Source organism: Sabethes cyaneus, chromosome 3, assembly GCF_943734655.1.
Source record: "Sabethes cyaneus chromosome 3, idSabCyanKW18_F2, whole genome shotgun sequence".
Classification (NCBI taxonomy): domain Eukaryota; kingdom Metazoa; phylum Arthropoda; class Insecta; order Diptera; family Culicidae; genus Sabethes; species Sabethes cyaneus.
The window spans coordinates 205,807,758-205,830,404 of record NC_071355.1 but is presented as its reverse complement, the minus strand read 5'-3'; the positions used below and the strand labels follow the sequence as shown (position 1 = coordinate 205,830,404).

Genomic DNA, 22,647 nt, shown 5'->3' with positions numbered 1-22,647 from the left:
ACAAAAGAAATCCGTCGAAGATCCAGTAGATGAAAGAAAGATGCTCAAAGGAGACAAACGCGCGCTTCCCCTGTACGATAACCGTTGACGGCGATGAACTAGAAGTGGTAGATGAATTCGTGTATTGGGGAATGCTGGTGACCGCGGATAACAACACTAGTAAGGAGATCCAGCAGCGTATTCAAGTAGAAAATCGGGCCTATATTGCCTTTCGCAAAACGCTATGATCAAAAAGCGTACGCCGCCATACAAAGCTGAAAATCACGTTACGAACTCTCGTTAGAAAAATAGTTCTTTATGGACTTGAGATTGTGACGCTACTTTCGGAGGATACACGCGCCCTTGTTGTGTTTGAGTGGAAGGTGCTACTGACGTTATTAGGCGGAATATAAACTGAAAACGGAGAGTGGCGTTGGCGTATGAACCATTGTATTGAATGCTTGGGAAAATCGCCCTCGTACATTCGGCGAAAGTCGATAGGCTACGGTGGGATAAACACTTCCACCACAATGCGACGAAAATGGACCTTTTCAAAAAACCCCATCGGCATTAGGGACAGATGACTTAGCCAAATCAAAAGCGTCTTGTGACTCCTGAGACACCTGAAGTATTGGCGATGCGTGACCCAAGATCAAGTATACCAATTACGCTGATGTAGTGGTGGTAGTAGAATGTGGCAGGCTGCGGTGGGTTGGGCACGTGGTCGGAATGCCTAAAAAAAGAGTAGCCAAAACTATTTTTAGAGAACCAGCAAGGTGCCGTAGAAATCGGGCAGACCCTGCATCTGGTAGCTGTGCGGTATCGAGGACGTTGCATGTTCAACTGGTGTTTGAGGGGTTGGAGAATGGTTGCTCAGGACCGACAATACTGGAGGACCGTAATTTGTTCGGTACATGATTGATAACGGGTCGTCACCATTGAAGTAAGTAAACATTCGAGTGCTTTTTGAAGAAGTGAAAAGCTCCAAGTTTGTTGTTATGTAGTTACATATCTACCAGAGCTGCGGAGTTGAGCTCAACTCACAAGCATCATTGTAATCATTGAGATGAATGATCGCACAGGCTGGTTATCCGGATTTGTGATTGGGAATTACTTCCGAAGGAGTGGAAAGATGGGTTATATACAAGAAAGGTGACAAACTAAAATCAGTGAGCGACCACTACACTGAATATGGCCTACACAATATTTTACTAAGACATTTTCCATCGACTGTCGACACCTACCAGACAATAGATTCGTGGCAAACTGTCAGGCTGGCTTCATGGAAAACTGATCTATAACGGATCAACTCTTTACCATACGGTTCCGAGTTCCTATGAATGACTTGTTCATTGATGGCTTTCCGGAAATGCTTTGCTTATGGCGACAGTGCTTAGAGTTAGTGTTTGATACTCAAAGAAGGCTGTCTACCCGAACAAAAATCTACAGCGAAAAAACTCTGCACGCTGTGGCCAGGAGTTCGTGTTTTTTGATGAGAAACTCTTCATCTTGCAACAGCCGCACAATGTCCAAAATGATCGGCAGTGGGCGCCGTCGTTGGCCAGCATCCCCTCGTCCTACATAAACATCCCACGGTTCCAGAGCGCCATGTCGGTGATTGGTATTTATTGAGAAAAACGTGAAAATCAACGCCGCGTACTATAAGATCGCGGTTCTGGAGAAGGTTGTGGCCCCAGCACTTTGTTACCTCTACAGGAAAGATCATTACGTCTTTCAACAGGACGGCGCACCGGCCCACACGGCGAATATCTTCCGAACGTGGCGTCGGGAGAATTTGACTGATTTTCTCCATAACACTTTGTGGCCTCCCAGCTCCCCGGTTCTTAATCCCCTGGACTTTTATGTATGGTCGTACATGCTGGCCAAGCAGACCACTATGGACCAATTTAAGAAGCTCATTTCCAATATCAGGGACGAGATGCCCATAGACCAGGTGCGTGCCGCGATTCTTTTGATAAACGTCTCAAGCTCGTCATAAAGCACAAAGGGGGGGTGCTTCCACACATTTTTAAAGTGTATACGAACTTATTGAACACCCTGTAGAAAATTTAAAAACTTTTACAGTGAAGTCACAGAACAGAAGTGGAAGTTAAAAGTTAAAATACAGGTGAAAATCCAAATACGTACATGCTACTTTCTACAGATACTAGCGAACCTGGCCGTGGTGAGTCACTTTTTTTCCACGAAAACACCTGAACGTTTACGAAAGTACACGAAACCATGTGAAGCTGCTATGCGATAGGCAGCGAGCGTTCTGCTTATATTGCTGTTATTCACTTCTATTTGAAAACCTTCCCAACGAAAAATAAAAGCAAAACTTTGTTACCAGTTTTGATCGCCGAATCGTTCGAACTTCCACTTCTGTTCTGTGGTGAAGTTACAGCATAAAGTGTTGTAAACAGTAAAATTCATAGTAATCGTAATGTTTTTACATTAATATTCGTTAGGCATTTCTATCCGGGATACCATCGTAATAAAATGCCGGCCAATGATCCTGCAAATCTTGTTTTTGCATCGTACCTGCTTGGAACAACATGAAAAGGGGCGCAGTGAGGGACATGGCAGAACCAGATGGAGTAAAATCTGGATGCCAACCGACCGAGTACTAGACTCTGGCGACCTTGTTGTTTAACGTTGGTCCGACAGCTTATTAAAAGGGTGGGAAAGTTGAAACGGTTTTAAACTTGTTTTGAAAATGTATTTAATGGTAAACAATGTTACAATTTTGGAACAATAAAACATGCATCGTGCAGTTAACATTAACATCAGTAGTGAAGAGAAGTTCAAACAACTACCTGAGACGAACGTACCACAGAAAACATTACCACGAAAACAATCCCATTAAATACACACATCCTCTGGTGCGGTTCCACACGCCAGGACGTAATATTTTATGAGCGCGAACGTGTGAATCAGTTATAGTACCTACAACAACGCGGTGGTTGTTGAGTCTCTCATTAGCAAAAGTTCCTTCCGGCAGATGTACACATGGTTGATAATTCTGATGATGATGGTGATGATGATGATACCTGCCAACAGGTAACATTTGTGATTTCTCTATGAAATTTATAATTAGCAAGTTATGCGCATGAAAAGTAAAAGCACCTCATATTGTTAACTCTCACATGCAACGAGTCCGTGAACCCGTGCCGTGAGGCATCCTCGTTCCGGGGCAACCAGAAATCGCATTGTCGAACAGTTTTTCGTAGAACTGTTCTATTACAGCTAGCAGGATAATTTTCAGCGGTGATCCAATTAATGCCTTCTCTCAGAGTAGCTCATTCATTGCCGCGGTTTTGTGTGAGTTCTGTTATTAAAGTACACCTTCGCTGTATAAAATGAAAGCATAGTTGTTATGCTGAGATCTAATTCTGTAGCGAAGCTAATTTTTTTGTTCACAGTCAAAAATTGACATGCATAATATACTTACATATTTGTAGCTTGGATGTGATAATGAGTAAATTGCATATTTCAGAAGTAGCAAGTATTTTAATAATTAAATTGTAATTTCAGGTTAGAATTAGAATATGGCAGACTTCCCAAAGAGTTTCACGTCCATTTTGTAATATCCAGACTATTTGGAAATGTTTAAAACGAAAATAATACTAATTTTGTAAACGATTTGAGAATTTGTTAAATCTAAAGTAGAAAGTGGCATTGAAAATAGTTGATAAACAGCCAAAAACATAATAGGTGAATGATCGTTAGCAATAAGTATTTTATAGTTGTTTACCAAACAATTCGTTTAAATTTTGTGCCATTAACATCATATTGCTCAATCGGATGGCAGCGCCAAAATTATAACCAGCGGAAAAAACAAACAACCCAATATATAATAATGAACTGACGGCTTTTTTCTACTGCTGGCGCTTCTCCAGATACAGCCGGATGCCGTCCTTCGGTCGGGTGATGAGTTCGTGATTGATTTTCTGCTCGTCGCGGGTGTTTGCCGACCGTACCCGGTACTTCCGGAGCACCGACGAAATGACACTTTTCTCCTCCAGCAGGGCGAACTTTTGTCCGATGCAATTGCGCGGTCCGGCACTGAATGGGATGTACGCAAACGGGTGGCGATTTTCCGAGTTTTCCGGCAAAAAGCGATCGGGATCAAATTTCTCCGGATCCGGAAAGAACCTGCACGAGAGGGGATCAACGGTACGTCTTAGTCGAGCTCTTGGTAAACAGCGGGAGAGTGACCGTGAAAGGATTGAAGCAAAAAGAAGCAGTTGTCGGTTCATTCCACCGGTGTCATTGTCACTTTGGAATACTATCTAGAAGGATTATAACAGCATTTCCAGTGCCGTTTTTTTCACCCCGGAGTGAAGGTCTTGGGTGAAATTCTCAATCAACAGGAATAGGATAGCAACACGAAGGGAATGAAACGACACCAGATTGCGAAGCAACATTGCTTCTATTGTAAACACGCACATAGCTCACCTTTCATCACGATGTACGTGATATGCTTGGATTCCGACCAGGGTCCGGGCCGGGATGTGGTAACCACCTAGCGTAACGTCCTCGCTCAGCGTGCGCCCGAAAAACGACACGGACGGATAGAGCCGAAGAGTTTCCTTCAAGCAGCGCTCCAGCAGTTTCATCTCGGCCAGGTCATTCATAGTGGCTGGTCGGTCCGAGCCCGAGAAAATCGAATCAATTTCCTGGTGCACTTTATCCTGCACGTCCGGATGCAAGCCGAGAAGAAACAGAGCCCAGCTCATGCCGGCGGTTGTGGTGTCGTGGCCCTGTAAGGAGAATTGTTGATATAGAGCGTGTCCAAGCCGGGAAAAATGCTGCCATGAGATACGATTCCAGCCAACAAACGACAAATCTCGGTTCGATTCGATTCGATGCGTTCGGATCTGATATGGCAACGGACAACGGTTTGCGGTGCATCGAAGCACCTACACACAATCGAGATTATGCGGGGTTCCGCTTTGGTGTTCGGTGAGTTTGTTGCTAACGTATTCTGTCTGGGACTTTTTTTCATAGCAAAAAATGGAATTTTAAGTGGAAAAGACTTGATATTGTTTGGCCTAATTTCATCAATATCAAATAAACTAAATGTCAAACATTTACATTTTAATAACTGAAATTTGCTTAGGTAAATTCTACAAATCCGTAAGTCGAACCAAATAAGTTGCATCGACAATCTGTTCACGCCGCTGTTTCCCATTGATTCGGACGAGTTCGCACAGAAAACTTCTCATGTCTTTACTGAAATCTAAATTCTAGTGACAGATGCAACTAAGCTTTTCGGAAAGTTTCCGGAATATTGAAATGTCACATTCTTTTCGGTTACTCATCTGTTATACACATTCGACAAAAAAAACACAGTTCGCTTAAAAGCACAGTTGCTTTGTGAACACAAAACTTCCGCTGTCTCACATAAACCACCTAGCTTATGTATTCCTCCCTGTCGATGTTGGCTATTAGCGCAGCAATGTGCAGCATCAAACGAAACTTAGTTCTCACTTACCTCAAACATGAAGGTGTCGACCTCCTCGCGAACATCGTCATCCGTGAGTTGATTATTTTTTTCGTTTCCCTGCAGCAGCAGATCCAGAAAGGCCAACCGTTTCTTCGCACCGTAGCTGTCGTCGATGTTTTCCGTCGGTGCGGTTCCGTTTCCGGTTGCACTCCTCTCCCGTTGCATCGCTTCCTTGCGCTCTCGTATGACCTGATTCGTCCCCGGCGTGGTTCCCGGTGGCAATCATGGAGCGATAACGATAAAGGAAAGAATTGAGAAAAAAAGTGTCAACTATTGAGTGCATCGTAAAAAAGGAAATCATTTTTGATTCACATAATAGTGATCGGACGCTTTTCTGTCACTTCGGTGTCATTTTTTGGACTATGAGAAAGGCTTGATTCTACTTTTAGATGGATTGGAATATAGTTTTAACCAGTTTTGCGTTTAATCAAACCAAGAGATAATAGAAGTGAATCCAGCCTAAATTCAATTTTGCTTTATAATACCACTATGTACCAAGCACCTCCATTTAAAACATTTTAATGAATAACTTTTAAACTAAAAAAATAATCGAATCCGTATTTAATAATTGAAAACTAGTCTGCACTATGCTTGAAATGTAACTGAAATTGCTGAAACTGCTACAGCTCTAAAACAAATCGAGTGGCTCTTTTGTTCAGCCTTCTCAAATAACAATGTTTTGCACCTAATTAAAAACAGTTCATTTTTTTTATTGAAACTATTTCCTTTCCTCGCCTCGCCGGGGAATTGTGAGGACTAAAAGAGGAAAGGAGCGGATTTCTCCTCCATTCTGTTCCCATCGCGCGCAATCCACTCGACTCGACAAACCGTCCGGTTTGGCTTATCGGAAAAGTAATGACACGGTTCAGTCGATTTCGATTTGCAGACGAAGTTAAACGGATTTCGTGCTTTGCGAACTGCACTGCACTGCGAACCGCGATGCGCTATCTGTTGAGCAGGAGCAGGAGCTTCGGATTTCGTACCGTTCGTCCCGTCCGTTCGTCGAAGCAGTGGCATTTAGATGCCACCATCCGCAACTCGTTCGGAGATTATATCAAACTGCTTGACTATTCACGAACGATTTCTCTAAAAAGTTGTGATCGCTACGTGCGGTTGTTTTTGTTCGTTTGGTTTATTGTAAAACTTGTACCCGAGGCTGCAGAAACATCTTTGTAAGTTATGAGGGCCATTTTGCCGTTTTTTATTTCCACAAAAATTTAAATATCTGTGATATCTGTTTTTGCTAAAGGACAACATTTCAATTTTAGTTGTCATATTCATTTAAGCAAATCAATTTATCCAGTAGAATGGCTCAGTCTCTTCGAACCTGCTAACATGGAATCTCATTCATGCCTGTTTGTTGGTGATTAGACAAAACTACAAATCTGCCTAATTTTAAGTTTGGTAAAGCTTTACTTGTCCGAAGAAACAAAAATCGAAATAATTTCAAAAGAATTTAACCGAAGAATAGTCTCAACTTTTCTTTCTTTAAGGTGAAATTAGTCGTCATCGATTCTGCCAATTTCAAAAGCAGTTTTTTTGTTTTAAACAAAAATTCTGTTCATGGAAATATATTCGCTGTGTTCAGATTGACAAGAAGAATGCAGTATTTACATTTGTATAAACAGAACCCCGCTTTTGGTCCCAAAAACTGCGAAACGAACTACGAAATTAGGCTGAACGACGAAAAGTTGATGACTGTTAGTTTCCCGTTAACTTTGTTCAGTGGCGCTCTTGCAGTGTCTACGCGTCGTAACAAGCGAATCCGAAATCTCAGCTGCATGTCCTGTCGCTTGACATGAAACCATCAAGGGTGGCACGTTTTAGCCTAAGCAGCTTCGGAGAAATCTTATGATCAGTCAAAATCCGCTAAAGCTTATGTTGCTTTACTGAATCGTACGCAGTCTTCAAATCTACAAACATATAGTGGGTCTTGCAGGTGAATTCTCGAAATTTGTCGAGGATCACTCGTAATGGATACTCGAATATCACATTGGTATTCGCCAACAAACGATTCCTGTTATGGTGTTAATCCGTGAAGCATTCGTGTTAATGACCCTTGTTGTAGTTCGGGCATATATTATAACTAAACCGTTGGTAGTGTGTCCTTGGACTGTACCTGCCAGTATGACTCGATTTTCAGTAAGAGCCAACTTTCCGGCGTCACGGATGACTTCGACATTATCATTACTGCCTTTGCGACAATAAATCGATCATTTTGGCTCAATTTTGATTCATTTGAGTAAACGTTCACTGAGCTGCTAATGAGCTAGCATCATTGCATTGTAGCACCGTAAATACAAAAGATGCAGCAAAACTTCATCCAAAAAGTTTTGTAGATAATAACTAGTTTTATAGTAGTTACTAAAAATTGTAATTTCCTTACCTATTTCTTATACAAATTTACTTAAATATGCTGCTAATCTCAGCTCAGTTGTGTGTAATACAATAGAGCTCAATAAAGTTTTTATTTATGTTAAAAATAACTAGTTTTATAAGTTTCTCATACATAATTTTGTCAAATTTTGCTCGGCTGAGACGGTAGTGTCAAATCAAAATGGAGTCAAAGTGATCGAACCATCCCTGGTCTACGCCAGACTAATAGCTGAGGGTAGAAGGGCTGGGCTGTGAACGTTAAAAGATACAACCGGAACAAGATGTTGCGAACCCAAATCTTCCGAGAGGAAAAGCGCTACCTGCAAGAGTGAGAGTATGCGGAGTTGGAGCAACTGCATCTTTTCCAGGAAACGCGAGATTGCTACCAGAAATTGAACGCATCCTGAAAAGGATTTATGCCGCGAGTCGAAAGGTGTCGCGATGAAAATTGCAATATCTTTGATGGACGATGATGGTCTTCTGGATGGTGCCCAAGCGGAGAACCATGGCGGCACACAGTGGTCAAATTTTGAAAAATAGCGGACATTAGCAATTGGGTAAAAAATGCGTAATTTTTCTTTAAAATTTTGCTGAGTATAGTAACTATGTATCTCTTACCGGTTGCAAAATATAATGATGTGCCAAAAAGGAGCACTTAAAAATCAATTATGCTCAATAACTTTGCATTCGATTTTTTTATTGCTTTCAAATGTTCTACAAAGTTATTCAGTATGCTAAAATACACATTTACTCTAAAGACTGTTTTTCACTAAGATGCATATTTAATGGGTATGAAATGAAGACAGTTACCTGGAAGGAGCGTCAAACATAATTCTGGTTCTCTGGCCAGCGTCAGCTCCCACCTGGCGCCTCCACGAAGATCTAAGTCAAATGATGACGGTCGATGCCCTTACCCGGAAATGCTTCATGTACTTACTGAAGCAGCTAAGCTAGGAGGTGCGAACTACAGCGCCTGTTCTCCAGGTGAGGGGCGGCTCACACAGCGTTTGTCTCGAAACGGGCGGCTGAATATGAAATGCTGTATCCCGCAAGCTATACCTAAGATGGCAGACCCATCAGCGGAATGTAGGTATCGTGACCCCGGTGAGGTAGTATACCGAAAACTAAATTACCACGAACAACGAACACAGAAATTCAGAACGGAACAATCGGTATAGGACACGGCAAGGAACAAGAAAACGATTAAGGGATAACGATTGGAAACTTGGTATGTACCTGGAATGTCCGAACTCTCCATGAACCGGCACGGGCTGGCTTGCTTGCTCGAGAGCTGCATCAACTCGGAGTGGAGATCGCTGCTATTCAGGAAGTTCGGTGGCCAAGTTCCGGAAAAAGGGAGTTCCGTGCAGTAGACCCTATTGCAGGCACTTCTTTCAAGTACCACATCTACTACAGTGGCCGCAAAAAAGCAGAACATGGTGTCGGTTTCGTAGTGTTGGGAAAACAAAAGCAACGAGTTATCCGGTGGAGGCCCGTAGATGACCGTATATGCGTGTTGAGGATTAAGGGCAAATTCTTCAACTACAGCCTAATCAACTTATACGCACCGACAAATGATAAATCCGATGATTCTAAGCACGAGTTTTACAACAGGCTTGAGAGGACCTATGGAGAGTGCCCAAAACACGACGTGAAAATCATCATCGGAGATGCAAACGCGCAGATCGGAAGGGAGGAATTCTTCCGACCAGTTATTGGAAGACATAGCTTTCATCTGTCGACCAACGATAACGGTCTGAGGCTCATAAATTTTGCCGCGGCCAGAGGAATGGCCATCTGTAGCACCTACTTTCCACGTTTGAATATTCGGAAACACACCTGTAGGCATCCAAATGGAGACTCTAGCTCTCAGATCGATCATGTCTTGAATGACGGTCGACACTTTTCGGCTGTTATCGATGTACGGTCTTTTCGGGGACCAAATATCGACGGGGACCAAATATATGACCATTATCTCGTAGTAAGTAAGATTCGCGCAAGGCTGTCGAACACGGCGAAAGCTCGCACTGAGAGGACGCTGCGTTTCAACATCCAGCGGTTAACGACAGACGGCGTAGCAGTAGAGTACGCCAGGAAGCTTGACCAGCGAATCGCAGAACAGCAGGTAGAAGAAGAAGATATAAATGGGCTGTGGAGGAACATCCATGGTGCCATCCAAACAGCAGCGAGAGAGGTGGTAGGCACGACGCGTGGAGGACAGCGTAACAGCTGGTTTGATGCCGAATGCCAGACAGTGACAGATGAAAAGAACCAGGCCAGAAGTCGCATGCTCACTGCGGCAACGCGTCGAAAACAGAGAGAGATACAGAGAGACTAGAGCTGCGGAAAAAAGAATCCATCGTCTAAAGAAACGCTAGTACGAGGAGCACGTGCTCCTGCCGGCGCAGAGGAGCGATACGCCAGCAACGACACACGGAGTTTCTATAAAACGGTGAGATGCAGGAATTTTGCCATGCCTGTGATGTGCAATAATAGTGCTTGCAACCTGCTTACCGACAAAACGGCGGTAGCAGCCAGGTGGAAGGAGCACTTGCAGACACTGTTGAATGGAGAGGTAAATGCGGAGATCAGCAGGGATAGGATAGGAATTGTAAGCGATGGTCAAGCTGTGGAGCCACCAACACAGGAGGAGGTTAAAAAGGCAATCAGTGAGCTGAAAAACGGTAAGGCTGCTGGGAAGAACGGTACCCCGGCTGAACTTCCAAAAGCGGGGAACGAGCGGCTATACGAAGCAATTCACCAGATCATTGTCAGGATCTGGGAGGAAGAACAAATGCCGGAGGAGTGGTTGGATGGCCTCATTTGCCCAATTTTCAAAAAGGGACATCGACTGGAGTGTAAAAACTATCGAGGACTTACATTGCTCAATTCTGCCTACAAGGTGCTTTCCCGTATCCTCTTCTGCAGACTGAGACCATTAGGGGAGTCCTTCGTCAGCGAGTACCAAGCTGGTTTTCGTGAGGGTCGCTCCACGACGGATCAGATGTTTACCCTGCGTCAGTTGCTAGACAAGTTCCGGGAGTACAACTTGCAGACACACCATCTGTTTGTGGACTTTAAAGCGGCGTACGATTCAGTTAAACGAAATGAGCTGTGGCAGATAATGCTAGAACATGGTTTTCCGACGAAATTAACAACGCTGGACGGATCCAAATCATGCGTTAGAATAGCGGGTGAGACCTCATTTGCTTTCGTGACGTTGGATGGACTGAAGCAAGGAGATGCACTCTCTAACCTGCTATTCAACATTGCCTTGGAAGGTGCATTACGAAGGGCAAACGTGGAAAGGAATGGAACTATCATCAGGAAATCTCACATGCTTCTTGGTTTTGCGGATGACGTCGATATCATCGGAATCAACCGTAGAGCAATGGAAGAGGCCTTCAGGCCCTTTAAAAGGGAAGCGGCGAGATTGGGACTTGCCATTAACACCAAAACGAAGTACATGGTTGCTGGTAGGGAACGTGGGATCCCAAGTGGTGATGGTGCCGAGGTGGAGTTAGATGGGGAACGTTATGAAGTAGTGGAGGAATTTATATACCTTGGTACACTCGTGACATGTGACAACGATGTAAGCCGCGAAGTGAAACGACGAGTTGCAGCCGCGAATCGGGCTTTCTACGGATTACGTAGCCAGCTGAAGTCCCGTAGTTTGCAAATTCGCACAAAACTGGCGCTCTACAGAACACTAATCCTCCCGGTGGCTCTTTACGGACACGAATCATGGACGCTAAAGGAAGCTGATCGGCGAGTGCTTGGGGTTTTTGAGCGTAAAATTCTGCGATCTATACTTGGTGGCAAAATGGAAAATGGAGTGTGGCGCAGACGCATGAATCACGAGCTGTACCAAGTATTCAAATACGCTGATATAGTGAAGGTAGTGCAATGTGGCAGGCTGCGGTGGGCTGGACACGTGGCCAGAATGCCCGACGAAAGAGTATCCAAAACTATTTTTAGCAGAGAACCAGGAAGAGGCCGGAGACTCCGAGGCAGACCCCGCACCCGGTGGGTGCGTGCTGTCGAAGACGATGCACGTTCAGCTGGTTTTCGTGGGGATTGGAGAATGGCAGCCCAGGACCGACGGTATTGGAGGACCATAATTCGTTCGGCGCAGGATCGGTAACGGACCGTTGCCACTAAAGTAAAGTAAGCATATTTAATGAGTTATAAAAGAAATTATCAAAAAATAACACATTTTTCAATTGATTTTTCTAAGATTCCTTTGGAGATCTACTGATGGAAATATTTTTTTTATAGATAAAATATAGTTCTTTCACCTAATGCGAAGAGTCTGGTTTGTGCGAAGCGGCCCGAAATTGAAAATTATTTTTTTTCAATATTGCAATTTTTTTTTAAATTTATTTTATAACTTATTGAATATGCGTCCTAGCGCCAAGCAGTCTTCAGTGAAAATGTGTATTTTAGCATACTGAATAACAAAGAAATTTTTTTTGAGAATATTTAAAAAAAATAATAGTTCGTATCGCCCTAATAGGTGAATTCACAGTCACCAAAATAGTGCAGAAAGATGCGCTATATTTTATTATTTAACTTCTCCGAAGACACTACCCTTGAAAAATTAAGCATTTTTTACCCAATTACTAATGTCCGCTATTTTTCAAAATTTGACCACTGTACAGCGGGGAAACTAATAGCGACCGTGCAATAAACGTGGAAGAGCCCCGCGGCCCACGGCTGATAGACGAAGTTAAGATGGTCATTAAGCAGTTAAAGGATATTAAATCGGCTGGGAAGGATGGTATCGAAGGGAGGCTTATTGAGTCTGAAAAAAGATAAATTACATATTTACGTTGCGCCAGAGCCTCTAAAAAGACCGTTTGTAGACACCATTGGTCTGTTGACTTCAAAGCTGCATATGATCCCATCGGCCGAAAAGAATGGACGAGATGGTGCAAGAATGCTTGCTTGGTTTAAATTCGATTGAAAACGTCGACGTAGGTGCACGGCAAGCAAGATTATTGAACCAGGGGAAGCAAGATCCGATGGCTAGTGTGCGTGTTATAGAAATTGGAGAGCGACGACAATCCACAGCCGAGTTAATTGGAGAAATTTTGTTCACCAGGCTATGTTTTAGGAGCTAAGCCTATAAATAAATAAATTGACACTTTGAATCAAACCACTCATTGGACGTGGCTTTAGTAGATGAGTCCAATGCTTGTGTAATGGTTCCAATGGTTTTGGTACTGTGGTATTGGGGATATGTTTCGGCTACACGTTCAGGTTCTTTCCAACCTGTTCATCCATTCGTTCATTTTCGTGAGTACTCGGTGGTATCTCCCGCCGCGGATAACCGCTGGATGTTTAGTTTGATCTTTCTAGTTTGTTTTAATTTGAATACGTTGGACAGCCGGGCGTGAATCTTAAATGCTACTAGATAGTGATTCGAGCCATAGAAATACCGCACGTCTGTGACTTCTGAAAAGAGGCAACCGTCGTTCAGACAGGTCAATCTGCGAGCAGGCCTCTCCAGCTATTATACAAAATAGCTACTGTGGGTAGCCCTCCGACGAAGACCTTAATATCATGATACTCTTCAATGAAGAGTCTTCATACGTCTTTCCAAGAAGATTATAGAGTAGAGTTCTTTCTTTAGGTCATCGGATTTGGCGTTCATTAATGCGCCCAAACGACCATTGATGGCTACCATTTATCCATAGGTTATGGTAGCATCCTTCAACCTCTATTTTTGATGGTTTTTTATTTTCCTTCTTTTCAATGGAGCATCTTAAGTCTATCTGATAAAACGTTGTCGATTACGGAGGATCAACTATTAGACCGAAGTTCAAAAGTTGCAATCTCAACAATGATCTTGGTTGATCTTTGAATATACTGACGCGATGCGCTCATATGGGTAAAAAACCGGCAATAATCCTCAAACCGTGGAATAAAGCCAAGCTTGACTTTCGTTAATGATATCAAGTTTCTGCCGAAGGTCTACATGTTCCTGAGTTAGCTCTCAGACGGCGCGGATATCCCGGATGAGGGGATAATTCGTCTCCTGCAGAATCTGAACGACTTATTCTAAATTTTTTAAATTATTTGAATTAGAATTGTCAGTGTTAGATCGATTGAAATCAACCAATTATCGTACCGACTTTCGATGTTTAAAATAACCTTAGTCATTGGATTATTATGGTTAGATTTTTTAATTCTATAAAAAACTTTAAACTAGTTTTAATAGACTGCGTTTTAGTTTGTATCCCGATATTCGATTATTTATTTGACTTAGTTTTAATAAACTCACCTTTTTGGTATATCCATGGATAGTATCTAAAACTTTTTTATTTTGCCGTCCGTACGATGACCGTTCGAAGATAAAATTAGGATATAGCCATGGTCGAATTAGCCTTACAAGAAATAGTTCGCTTACGCTGGAATTAAACGTATCTGATATAATGCGTCTGTATTTTGAAACTCTTGAGATTGAAAGTAAGTCTACGGTAGTTATCTACCGGCATTTTAAATTCGCAAGATAAGTTTAACCATGTTTTGTGAGTTTTGCAATCCTCGTTTTTTTGGCATTATTATTTGCCTTTCCATACTTACCCGTAGATAGCCTGAATGTACTCGTTTTCGCCTTCAGTCTGCGCGTTGACCTTCACTCCCATGGCGGTTTCTGTTTGCGAAGCAGAAATAACGAAAACATCCGATTAGTTTTGGGGCTGACTTAGCTGATCCGGAAAATAACATTCCGATTTCCATAAATCCCATCTGCCCTGCCGAGACGTGTGATCGGTCACCGGCTAGAGGCGGGTCGTCATTCCACCACCACCGTGTACAACATCACCTGTGACGACGACGACGGGGTGGTTTATTGAAACCGACCGCCAAATTACCCACCATTCATCAGACATATTCAGTTCGGCCACCCATTCCACTGCACTCTGCCATGTGCCTTACCGCATATGATGTCCAGTGCCGCCTTGGTGATGAATGGAAACACATCGAACGGTTTTCCCGTATCGGCGTACGGTGCCAGGCACTCGGCCAGGATGGATCCGTGCTCCGCAAACACATCGCAGAAATTGTCCAGAATGTGGAAATGAAAGGTGGGTGTTATGAGCTTACGATGCTTGAACCACCGTTCACCTGTTGAGTGGAAACTCTCATTAGTGATTCGGTAATAATCTACGAATTTTGTTGCAAATTGCGGTGGTGCGCGTTGGTGTTTGCTGAATTCAATTCGACTTTAACCTAAGGCGTTATCGGTTTGAGAGTGTTTGGCGCCATAAAAACAAATTTGTTGGACGTTTACCGGATGATAACAATCCACAAAATTTCGTCTCGGGCTGTTTAATTTCGGACAAATGGCACGAGCCTAAGAATTATGATTGTCTATCTGAATGCTCGTTGATAAAGAGTATCTCTAGTTGTTGCTCTAGTTAATAAAAGCTTATCTTAACAAAACAATTTGTTTGTATTCCCTGAAATAATCAACGGAGATTCTTCCTAATTGTACCGCACATTTTGCACCGGATTCAAATACACATTTACTTAAAATTAGGATAACGAATTACCTTTTGACGTTAACAATCCTTCGCCAAGCCAGGGCATAAGGAAATTGTAACCGTTGGACTTCTCGATGTGCTTGCTCGAGCCGATGATCGTTTCCACATATTCCGCCTTGGTAACTCGCACCTCCGGTTGCAATCCGGTCCAGATACGGTGGATGTTTGGGTAGCGACGCGTACGTTCATCAATGACGTAGAAAATTTCTGCGCAATCGATAGAAAAAGTACAGAAACTTTGAAGAAATTTATAAAATTTGTAAATCAGAAATAAAATAAAAACGATAGCAGCAATACCCAATTTAACAATATTGTAGCCAATATTTAGCTCTCCAAGTGTTCCATACAAAACTGAGGGGACACATTCGAGTAAGATAAATCAGAGCACAAAGAATATGACAGCCCTGGAAAGCCACTATTGTTCCAAGAATATCTATATTTAGTATTTCAGACTTGTGACTGACATGGAGTTTTGGATTCCACAAGTCATTCCTGTTTCAAAAATTCTCGCATTTTAAGGTTTTTGAAGTATTTTGTTCAATTTATTTCGCCACTTTGTACCTACTTCCAAATGTCATCTCATATCGATTTTTAGATTCTAGAAGTCATTTTCGTTCCAAAATTAATATTTTTCATGCATCTTGTTCGACCAACAAGTAGAGTACGGGAGGGTATATTCAGCCTATTAAGCGGTGGCATATATTTTTTCGACATATGGCCTAGTTCTAGTGGAAGAACAGGTGGTTTTGACATTCTTTGAATAAAAAATAGTAGATTACTTACAGTCTTGTGAAAACAGTTATAACATATTAACATTGTATGTCGGCAAAGTATATTTATTGGCGAAAGAAAAGGTAATTAGGCCGAATTTGGAAACCTGCTGAAAATACCCTCCCGTACCCTATTATGAATAGTATAATATCGTTATTTTTATTCTTTTAGTTCTTATATATCAGTTCGTCCATAGTATAGATTTGAATAACAATTGCATATAGGTAAAGTAAGGTAGGAATGATCAGATTCTATCAAATTTCATTGAATTTATTTTGAATGCTACACTGTTTCCATTGTTATGTTCTCTTCACCAGTTTATTGTGAACAAAAATAAGTAAGTTATTAATATTTATATCAGACGCCAGACCGCGTGGGTAGCCGCCACGAGAGAAAGGAACATATTTTCACCGCCCGGCTGCATTAGAGTGATGGGTGAAAGCACCGTTAAGTTGAGCGAATGAAAAGATTTGTTTTTTTTGTATGTAGGTAGGCATATGAATCCACTTGATATCACACAAAACATTATGCAAGCGCATCCTTCAGTACTGTAAGTGCAAAGTCCAAAGTACTCCTTGAGCAGCAAGTTCTATTTTTACATAGCACTAGTTTTTATGCCACGCATAAAAGGCGTAGGTATGTATATTACATCACATCTTCTTAGTTCGTAACTCGTTACCTACTACGGCCCGTAGTCTACGGGAGCTTTAGTTAATTACATTTTTTTACGGCAGTATTTCTGTCCTTCTCCTTGCAGGTGCTGAGATTACGAACAACTTTTCCAAACTTGACACAACTTAAATTGTATATTTTTTCTCGACAAATTTTAACACGGTAATAACAAAAATGTAACTTACCATGTCGTTTCCTGCCAAAGAACAAGTACGTTGTTCCGATCAGCGGATAGGCCCTCGGTCCAGGAATTTTGTCGATCACTTGTGCCAGCTGGAACCGTTTTACGAGCCATTTCAGAAATGGGGCAAAGACGAGAAACGTCAATATGCCGTACAGCATAGTGTTTAGCTCGGACATGGTTTTATGCGTACTGCTGCAGCACAGTTAATCAAGCACGCTTCTCCACTCGCGGCGATCTCCGAGAGTGCACTGACTAACTGCGTCTTATCAACGCGTTGGATTACTCCCGATAAGTATGATGACTGGCATTAAAAAGTGAGTTTTGCTTTACACTTGAGATCACTTCGATCTCTCGCGTCGGTGAACGTTTTGCGCATATATGTGACCGCGATGCTTGCCAGAGTAGGTGTGTGGTGTTCATTCGAAGGGAACCTCCTATAACTAAAATTTCTTTGACTATGGTCAGTAACAAATGTTTTTCGAATCGAATGATGAATGAAGTATTGAAACAGCATATTAAGTAATAAACATCAAACAAAGTGGTAGGTATTTATTCTTTCATGTTATTTTTGAGCCGTTTAAGTATGCACCTATGCTAGTCAATGTTTTAATTGCGGACCCTTATCACACTTTATTTGATCAGTGTTCGCCGCGACTTTGTTTTGATTTACTTTCAGCATCCGAAAGATTTATACGCACGCATACCACTTCTAGTCAGTACCTGTTTGACCTGTTTGCATTTTTTTGCCATTTTACTTGGTCGTTACGGTCGTTGTGTTTATTTGTCGATAGTGAATCGTGGGCACGACTTTGAATCCAGGGATCTGTCATGTCATGCTTGGGTTGTTTAGCACTCGTGTTTTTGTTGTAAGGCCAACTGTTCTGTAAATGGTTGCAAACCCCAAGAACATTTTTTTTCGGACATGCTTTTAAAATAATGACCGAATAAATTACAAAATCGAATTTCATTTAAACTGTTGTAACTATATAAAAGTCCGTAGGGGGAAGTCACCCAGCGCCGGACAGCTCCCAATACCAGAAATTTCTGACTTTCGCAGTTCAAATGGTGCACCTTAGTAGATAATATGATAAAATCAATAAAAAGCACAACAAATTACCATGTGTGATTTTATAGGTCAGAATCATTCATGAAAACAGATATTTGATAGTTTTTATCGGTGGTAGCCGATCGAATAGTTATGTTTCGGCTAATTTTCGGATCAGCATTACAGTACATACTATTCGGTTGTATAAAATTTCGTTTTTCGTGTATAAAATATCTCTCATTAAATAGTTTTCAAGCTCCATAGTTCATCTTTCCACAAAGATATTCAATTAGCCAAAAACTATAAATTGTTCTCAGTGTTTCCCGTTACCCAGTACCGGCACCGAGCCATCCCCCAATACCGGACAGCAAAATGCTCAAAATGCTTTGATTGGTTCAGTCAAATTCTTGAATGAAGTCAAGATATTGCAAAAAAGAGATCGAGAAGAATGAAAACATCACTTATACTGAACCGGTTATCTTACATATGAAAAACAACAACAAAGAAACCAGTTGATGATCAATTTTTCGAAGAAAACAGAAGGGCTTCGAGGTAGTGGATAAAAAACTGTTAATTTTTGTGCAAAGCAATTTTTCTTTAGTCAACAAGTATGCAAGTAAAATCTCTTAAAATCTCTTATAATCCTTTTGATATGTATTTTTCAGAACTATAAGCCCTGAATTGGTTTATGTTATGGGAGACTGGGAGGCACAATTTTTAAGTAGAGTAAGGAGGGGTAAAAGTGCGATGCGGGTAAAAGTGCGATTCAATGATTTATCGGTGCAGATTCCTAGTAAATTGACTACATTGGCATGGATGGGTGACTACTTTGACAGCTTGAATCTAACGTAAACTTTGGTTGCTTACGAAGCATAGTTGCTGAGTTATGTGCAAATGTTATTTTAGGGCGGTTTTGATGTAATTTTCCATTGTACGGCAAATACGATATCAACAGTAGGATATTACTTGTTTAAAATTTGGGGCAGCGTTTTACATCATTCACATATCTGTTTTGAAAACTCGATGAAAAGAATCTACAAAATATATTTGGCTTTTCCGTAATTTAATCTAACGCCGTCAAGCGCCTAGCGGGGTAAAAGTGTGATTTTCATGGACGAGGCAAAAATGTATAGCTAATTATATACAGCTTTAGGCACTATATTACAGATAGTAGAAATGGAAGATCTGCAGAAAACTGCGTGCTCTACAGATGTTGGCCGAAGGAAAACTATGTTTTTCCGCTGAAGAAACAAAAAACAAACATTTGGAAAAGTTTCGATCTAACGGAGGCTGCAATACACCAGCGCAAAATAGGAAAGGTGCAAATTGAGAATATTCTTTACCGAAACATAACGCAGATTGAAGACGACATGGTTTTATTAGCTACTGTTGTGCTAATTTCATGGATTCGAGCTTCGCACGTCTGCCCCGCGGTATTCACACTTTTGCCTCGCTAGTGGGGTAAAAGTGCGAATCGGCACTGGATCAGAAGAAAGAAGAATTTATTTTGCAGAACACTATTACCGCAGTTGATTTATAATTGAATGTGAAGACATTGAGTTACTGCATCACTATAAAATATATTATGTTGCTGTCCTTCTTTTTATCTCACGAAAATTGATGACAACTTCAAACATCGCACTTATGCCCCGCCCTACTCTAATGATTTTTATCGATTTCTCATTTGGCTTCTGAAATGGTTCATTAGTGATGCAAGTACGTGTAACCTATTTTTATTGGAAAATAGTCTTCTAAATTACTCTTCGAGCGAATAATAACTTAAGTTATGCTGAGTGGTGATTTTATATTTGTCAAAATCCTTAAGTGTCCGGTACTGGGGGACTTTACCAAAACTATTTGAGCTTTACATTTCTTAATTTTCGTCCGCTGGAGCATGTGACTAACTTTTGAATAGGATTTTATTTGGATTTTAATATCCAGAGGTGGCATTTATTTTGTTTTTGAATTCATTTTTTACGAGAGATTCATTTTTTCATCCTTAGAAATAGCTAAAAATGCATTTAAATTTTAGGAATTACGTATAGATTGTTCCAATAATTATAAATACACTATAAAGTAACTATTACAACACTGCGCAGTGGTGCCGAATCGCAAAAATGCAATCATTCGCTATTGCGTCAAAAACGCGTCATAACTTTTTAAGGGTATCCAGGTAACCAATAAGCATTAGTATTAGCATTAAATCAATCGTTTATTAGCATCCCTGGCGTTTTATACTGCAGGTTGCTATTTATCAGCTTTCTGACTGCATAGCTGTTGTAAATTGGCATCCACAATTCTATTTAAATTCTTCTTGTCGGTAACAAGCTGCAAATAAGCATTGTCAGCACTATCTCCCATAGCTGGTCTCAACCGACTGTATCGTATTTCTGCAAGATCTGTCGGGTGGTAAAAATATGGACCGTAGTTGCGTGAGCCGCCATGGCACCTGCGTGTTAATTCCCTACCATTTGCTATCGGTGATAACCGGTGTAACAGGATCTGGAAAAGTACTTTGTAGGCGGCATTTACCAACTTTAGGTCGCAATAGTTGTAGCAGTCCGGCCGATCGCCCTTTTTGTAGATTAGACAAACCACTCCTTCCATGCTTTCCTCTAGTAGCTTCTCATCGTCCCAGCTTTAGAAATAACCCAGTGTAGTATCAGTGTTTCTCGACCATGTTTAAAAAGCTCTGCCGGTAAACGGTCCGACTTTTCGTTTGATTCCTGGGAGATCAGGTGCTGGGACAATATTATCTTCCAAGGCACTCCTAGGATAACATCTAGGATGAAACCTCGTTCATCGAAGAACTGCTTCCAACAGCTTGCGCTCGTTTGTGATTAGATTCCCTGATAATTAGGGCTAGGGCTAGGGCTAGGGCTAGGGCTAGGGCTAGGGCTAGGGCTAGGGCTAGGGCTAGGGCTAGGGCTAGGGCTAGGGCTAGGGCTAGGGCTAGGGCTAGGGCTAGGGCTAGGGCTAGGGCTAGGGCTAGGGCTAGGGCTAGGGCTAGGGCTAGGGCTAGGGCTAGGGCTAGGGCTAGGGCTAGGGCTAGGGCTAGGGCTAGGGCTAGGGCTAGGGCTAGGGCTAGGGCTAGGGCTAGGGCTAGGGCTAGGGCTAGGGCTAGGGCTAGGGCTAGGGCTAGGGCTAGGGCTAGGGCTAGGGCTAGGGCTAGGGCTAGGGCTAGGGCTAGGGCTAGGGCTAGGGCTAGGGCTAGGGCTAGGGCTAGGGCTAGGGCTAGGGCTAGGGCTAGGGCTAGGGCTAGGGCTAGGGCTAGGGCTAGGGCTAGGGCTAGGACTAGGGCTAGGGCTAGGGCTAGGGCTAGGGCTAGGGCTAGGGCTAGGGCTAGGGCTAGGGCTAGGGCTAGGGCTAGGGCTAGGGCTAGGGCTAGGGCTAGGGCTAGGGCTAGGGCTAGGGCTAGGGCTAGGGCTAGGGCTAGGGCTAGGGCTAGGGCTAGGGCTAGGGCTAGGGCTAGGGCTAGGGCTAGGGCTAAACCTAGGGCTAAGGCTAGGGCTAGGGCTAGGGCTAGGGCTAGGGCTAGGGCTAGGGCTAGGGCTAGGGCTAGGGCTAGGGCTAGGGCTAGGGCTAGGGCTAGGGCTAGGGCTAGGGCAAGGGCTAGGGCTAGGGCTAGGGCTAGGGCTAGGGCTAGGGCTAGGGCTAGGGCTAGGGCTAGGGCTAGGGCTAGGGCTAGGGCTAGGGCTAGGGCTAGGGCTAGGGCTAGGGCTAGGGCTAGGGCTAGGGCTAGGGCTAGGGCTAAGGCTAGGGCTAGGGCTAGGGCTAGGGCTAGGGCTAGGGCTAGGGCTAGGGCTAGGGCTAGGCTAGGGCTTGTTAGTCATTGTTACAGTTGGATGTTTAAATATATTGCAGTTTTAATTCCCGCATTTGATAATTTAAAACGGGTTGATAAACGTAGTATAAATATACACTAAAACGTAGCCATTTAAATTGATCTACGGGCGGCGATAACGTCCACATTTCACACAGTGTAAAGCCATTACTCAACGGATCCTTTAATTGAAGCTGGTTCCCGTTTGAAATGAATATTTTTGCCCCATTTTGCGTTTCTCCAAGTCACGCACGCACGCACGCACTCTTTATAGTTCGGTAATTCGTAATTCCATTAACTTCAGCACCATATCAAAGCTATTATATACACCAGTCAGGCAGATAAAAAGATTATCTTCTGAAGCGGGAGCACCAACAACAGCAACAACTAGAGCGAGCTTCTGTGCAGTTGCACTTTTTTGCTGGCTTGTCCTGTCGTCTCTTACTAAATGATGGCAGCAAACGTCTATCTGTCGTAATGGCTCCAATAGCAAACTATGTACTACCCTACTGTGTGCCTCGTCGCTCACCCACCGAACCATCAGGGCACAGGAAAGAGGATTTTTTATTAATCCCATAAATTACACATCTCATTATCACTCCATAGTCATTTAATACAATCAGTAGCAGCGTGTGCTTTGGTAAATGGCTTTGACTTTGGCTTTGATCAGGAAATTGAATTCTGACATGGTTTTCTAGTTCGCTTTTTGTCTGTTCTATTTTCCGATGGCAGCAGTGG

At 42.6% G+C, this 22,647-nt stretch overlaps 1 protein-coding gene across 1 annotated transcript; it reads right to left on the bottom strand.

The window, feature by feature from the left end:
- Positions 1–3,494: 3,494 nt before the first annotated feature.
- LOC128743105 (cytochrome P450 4C1-like) lies at positions 3,495–17,338 on the bottom strand. Its single transcript, XM_053839627.1, has 8 exons — positions 17,043–17,338; positions 15,424–15,621; positions 14,807–14,995; positions 14,453–14,522; positions 14,151–14,277; positions 5,477–5,677; positions 4,438–4,742; positions 3,495–4,134 (listed from the first exon to the last, which is right to left on the bottom strand). Exons 1-8 carry the CDS (start codon positions 17,215–17,217, stop codon positions 3,858–3,860), a joined length of 1,542 nt encoding a protein of 513 aa, XP_053695602.1. The 5' UTR covers positions 17,218–17,338; the 3' UTR covers positions 3,495–3,857.
- Positions 17,339–22,647: the final 5,309 nt, after the last annotated feature.

Excerpts from the sequence above, each read along its gene's own strand:
- LOC128743105 (XM_053839627.1), bottom strand. The coding sequence starts at position 17,217 with ATGTCCGAGCTAAACACTATGCTGTACGGCATATTGACGTTTCTCGTC. Across the intron at positions 15,622-17,042 it reads CTTTGGCAGGAAACGACATG|AAATTTTCTACGTCATTGAT; the intron begins GTAAGTTACATT and ends TCGATTGCGCAG. Across the intron at positions 4,135-4,437 it reads CACGTACATCGTGATGAAAG|GTTCTTTCCGGATCCGGAGA; the intron begins GTGAGCTATGTG and ends CCTCTCGTGCAG.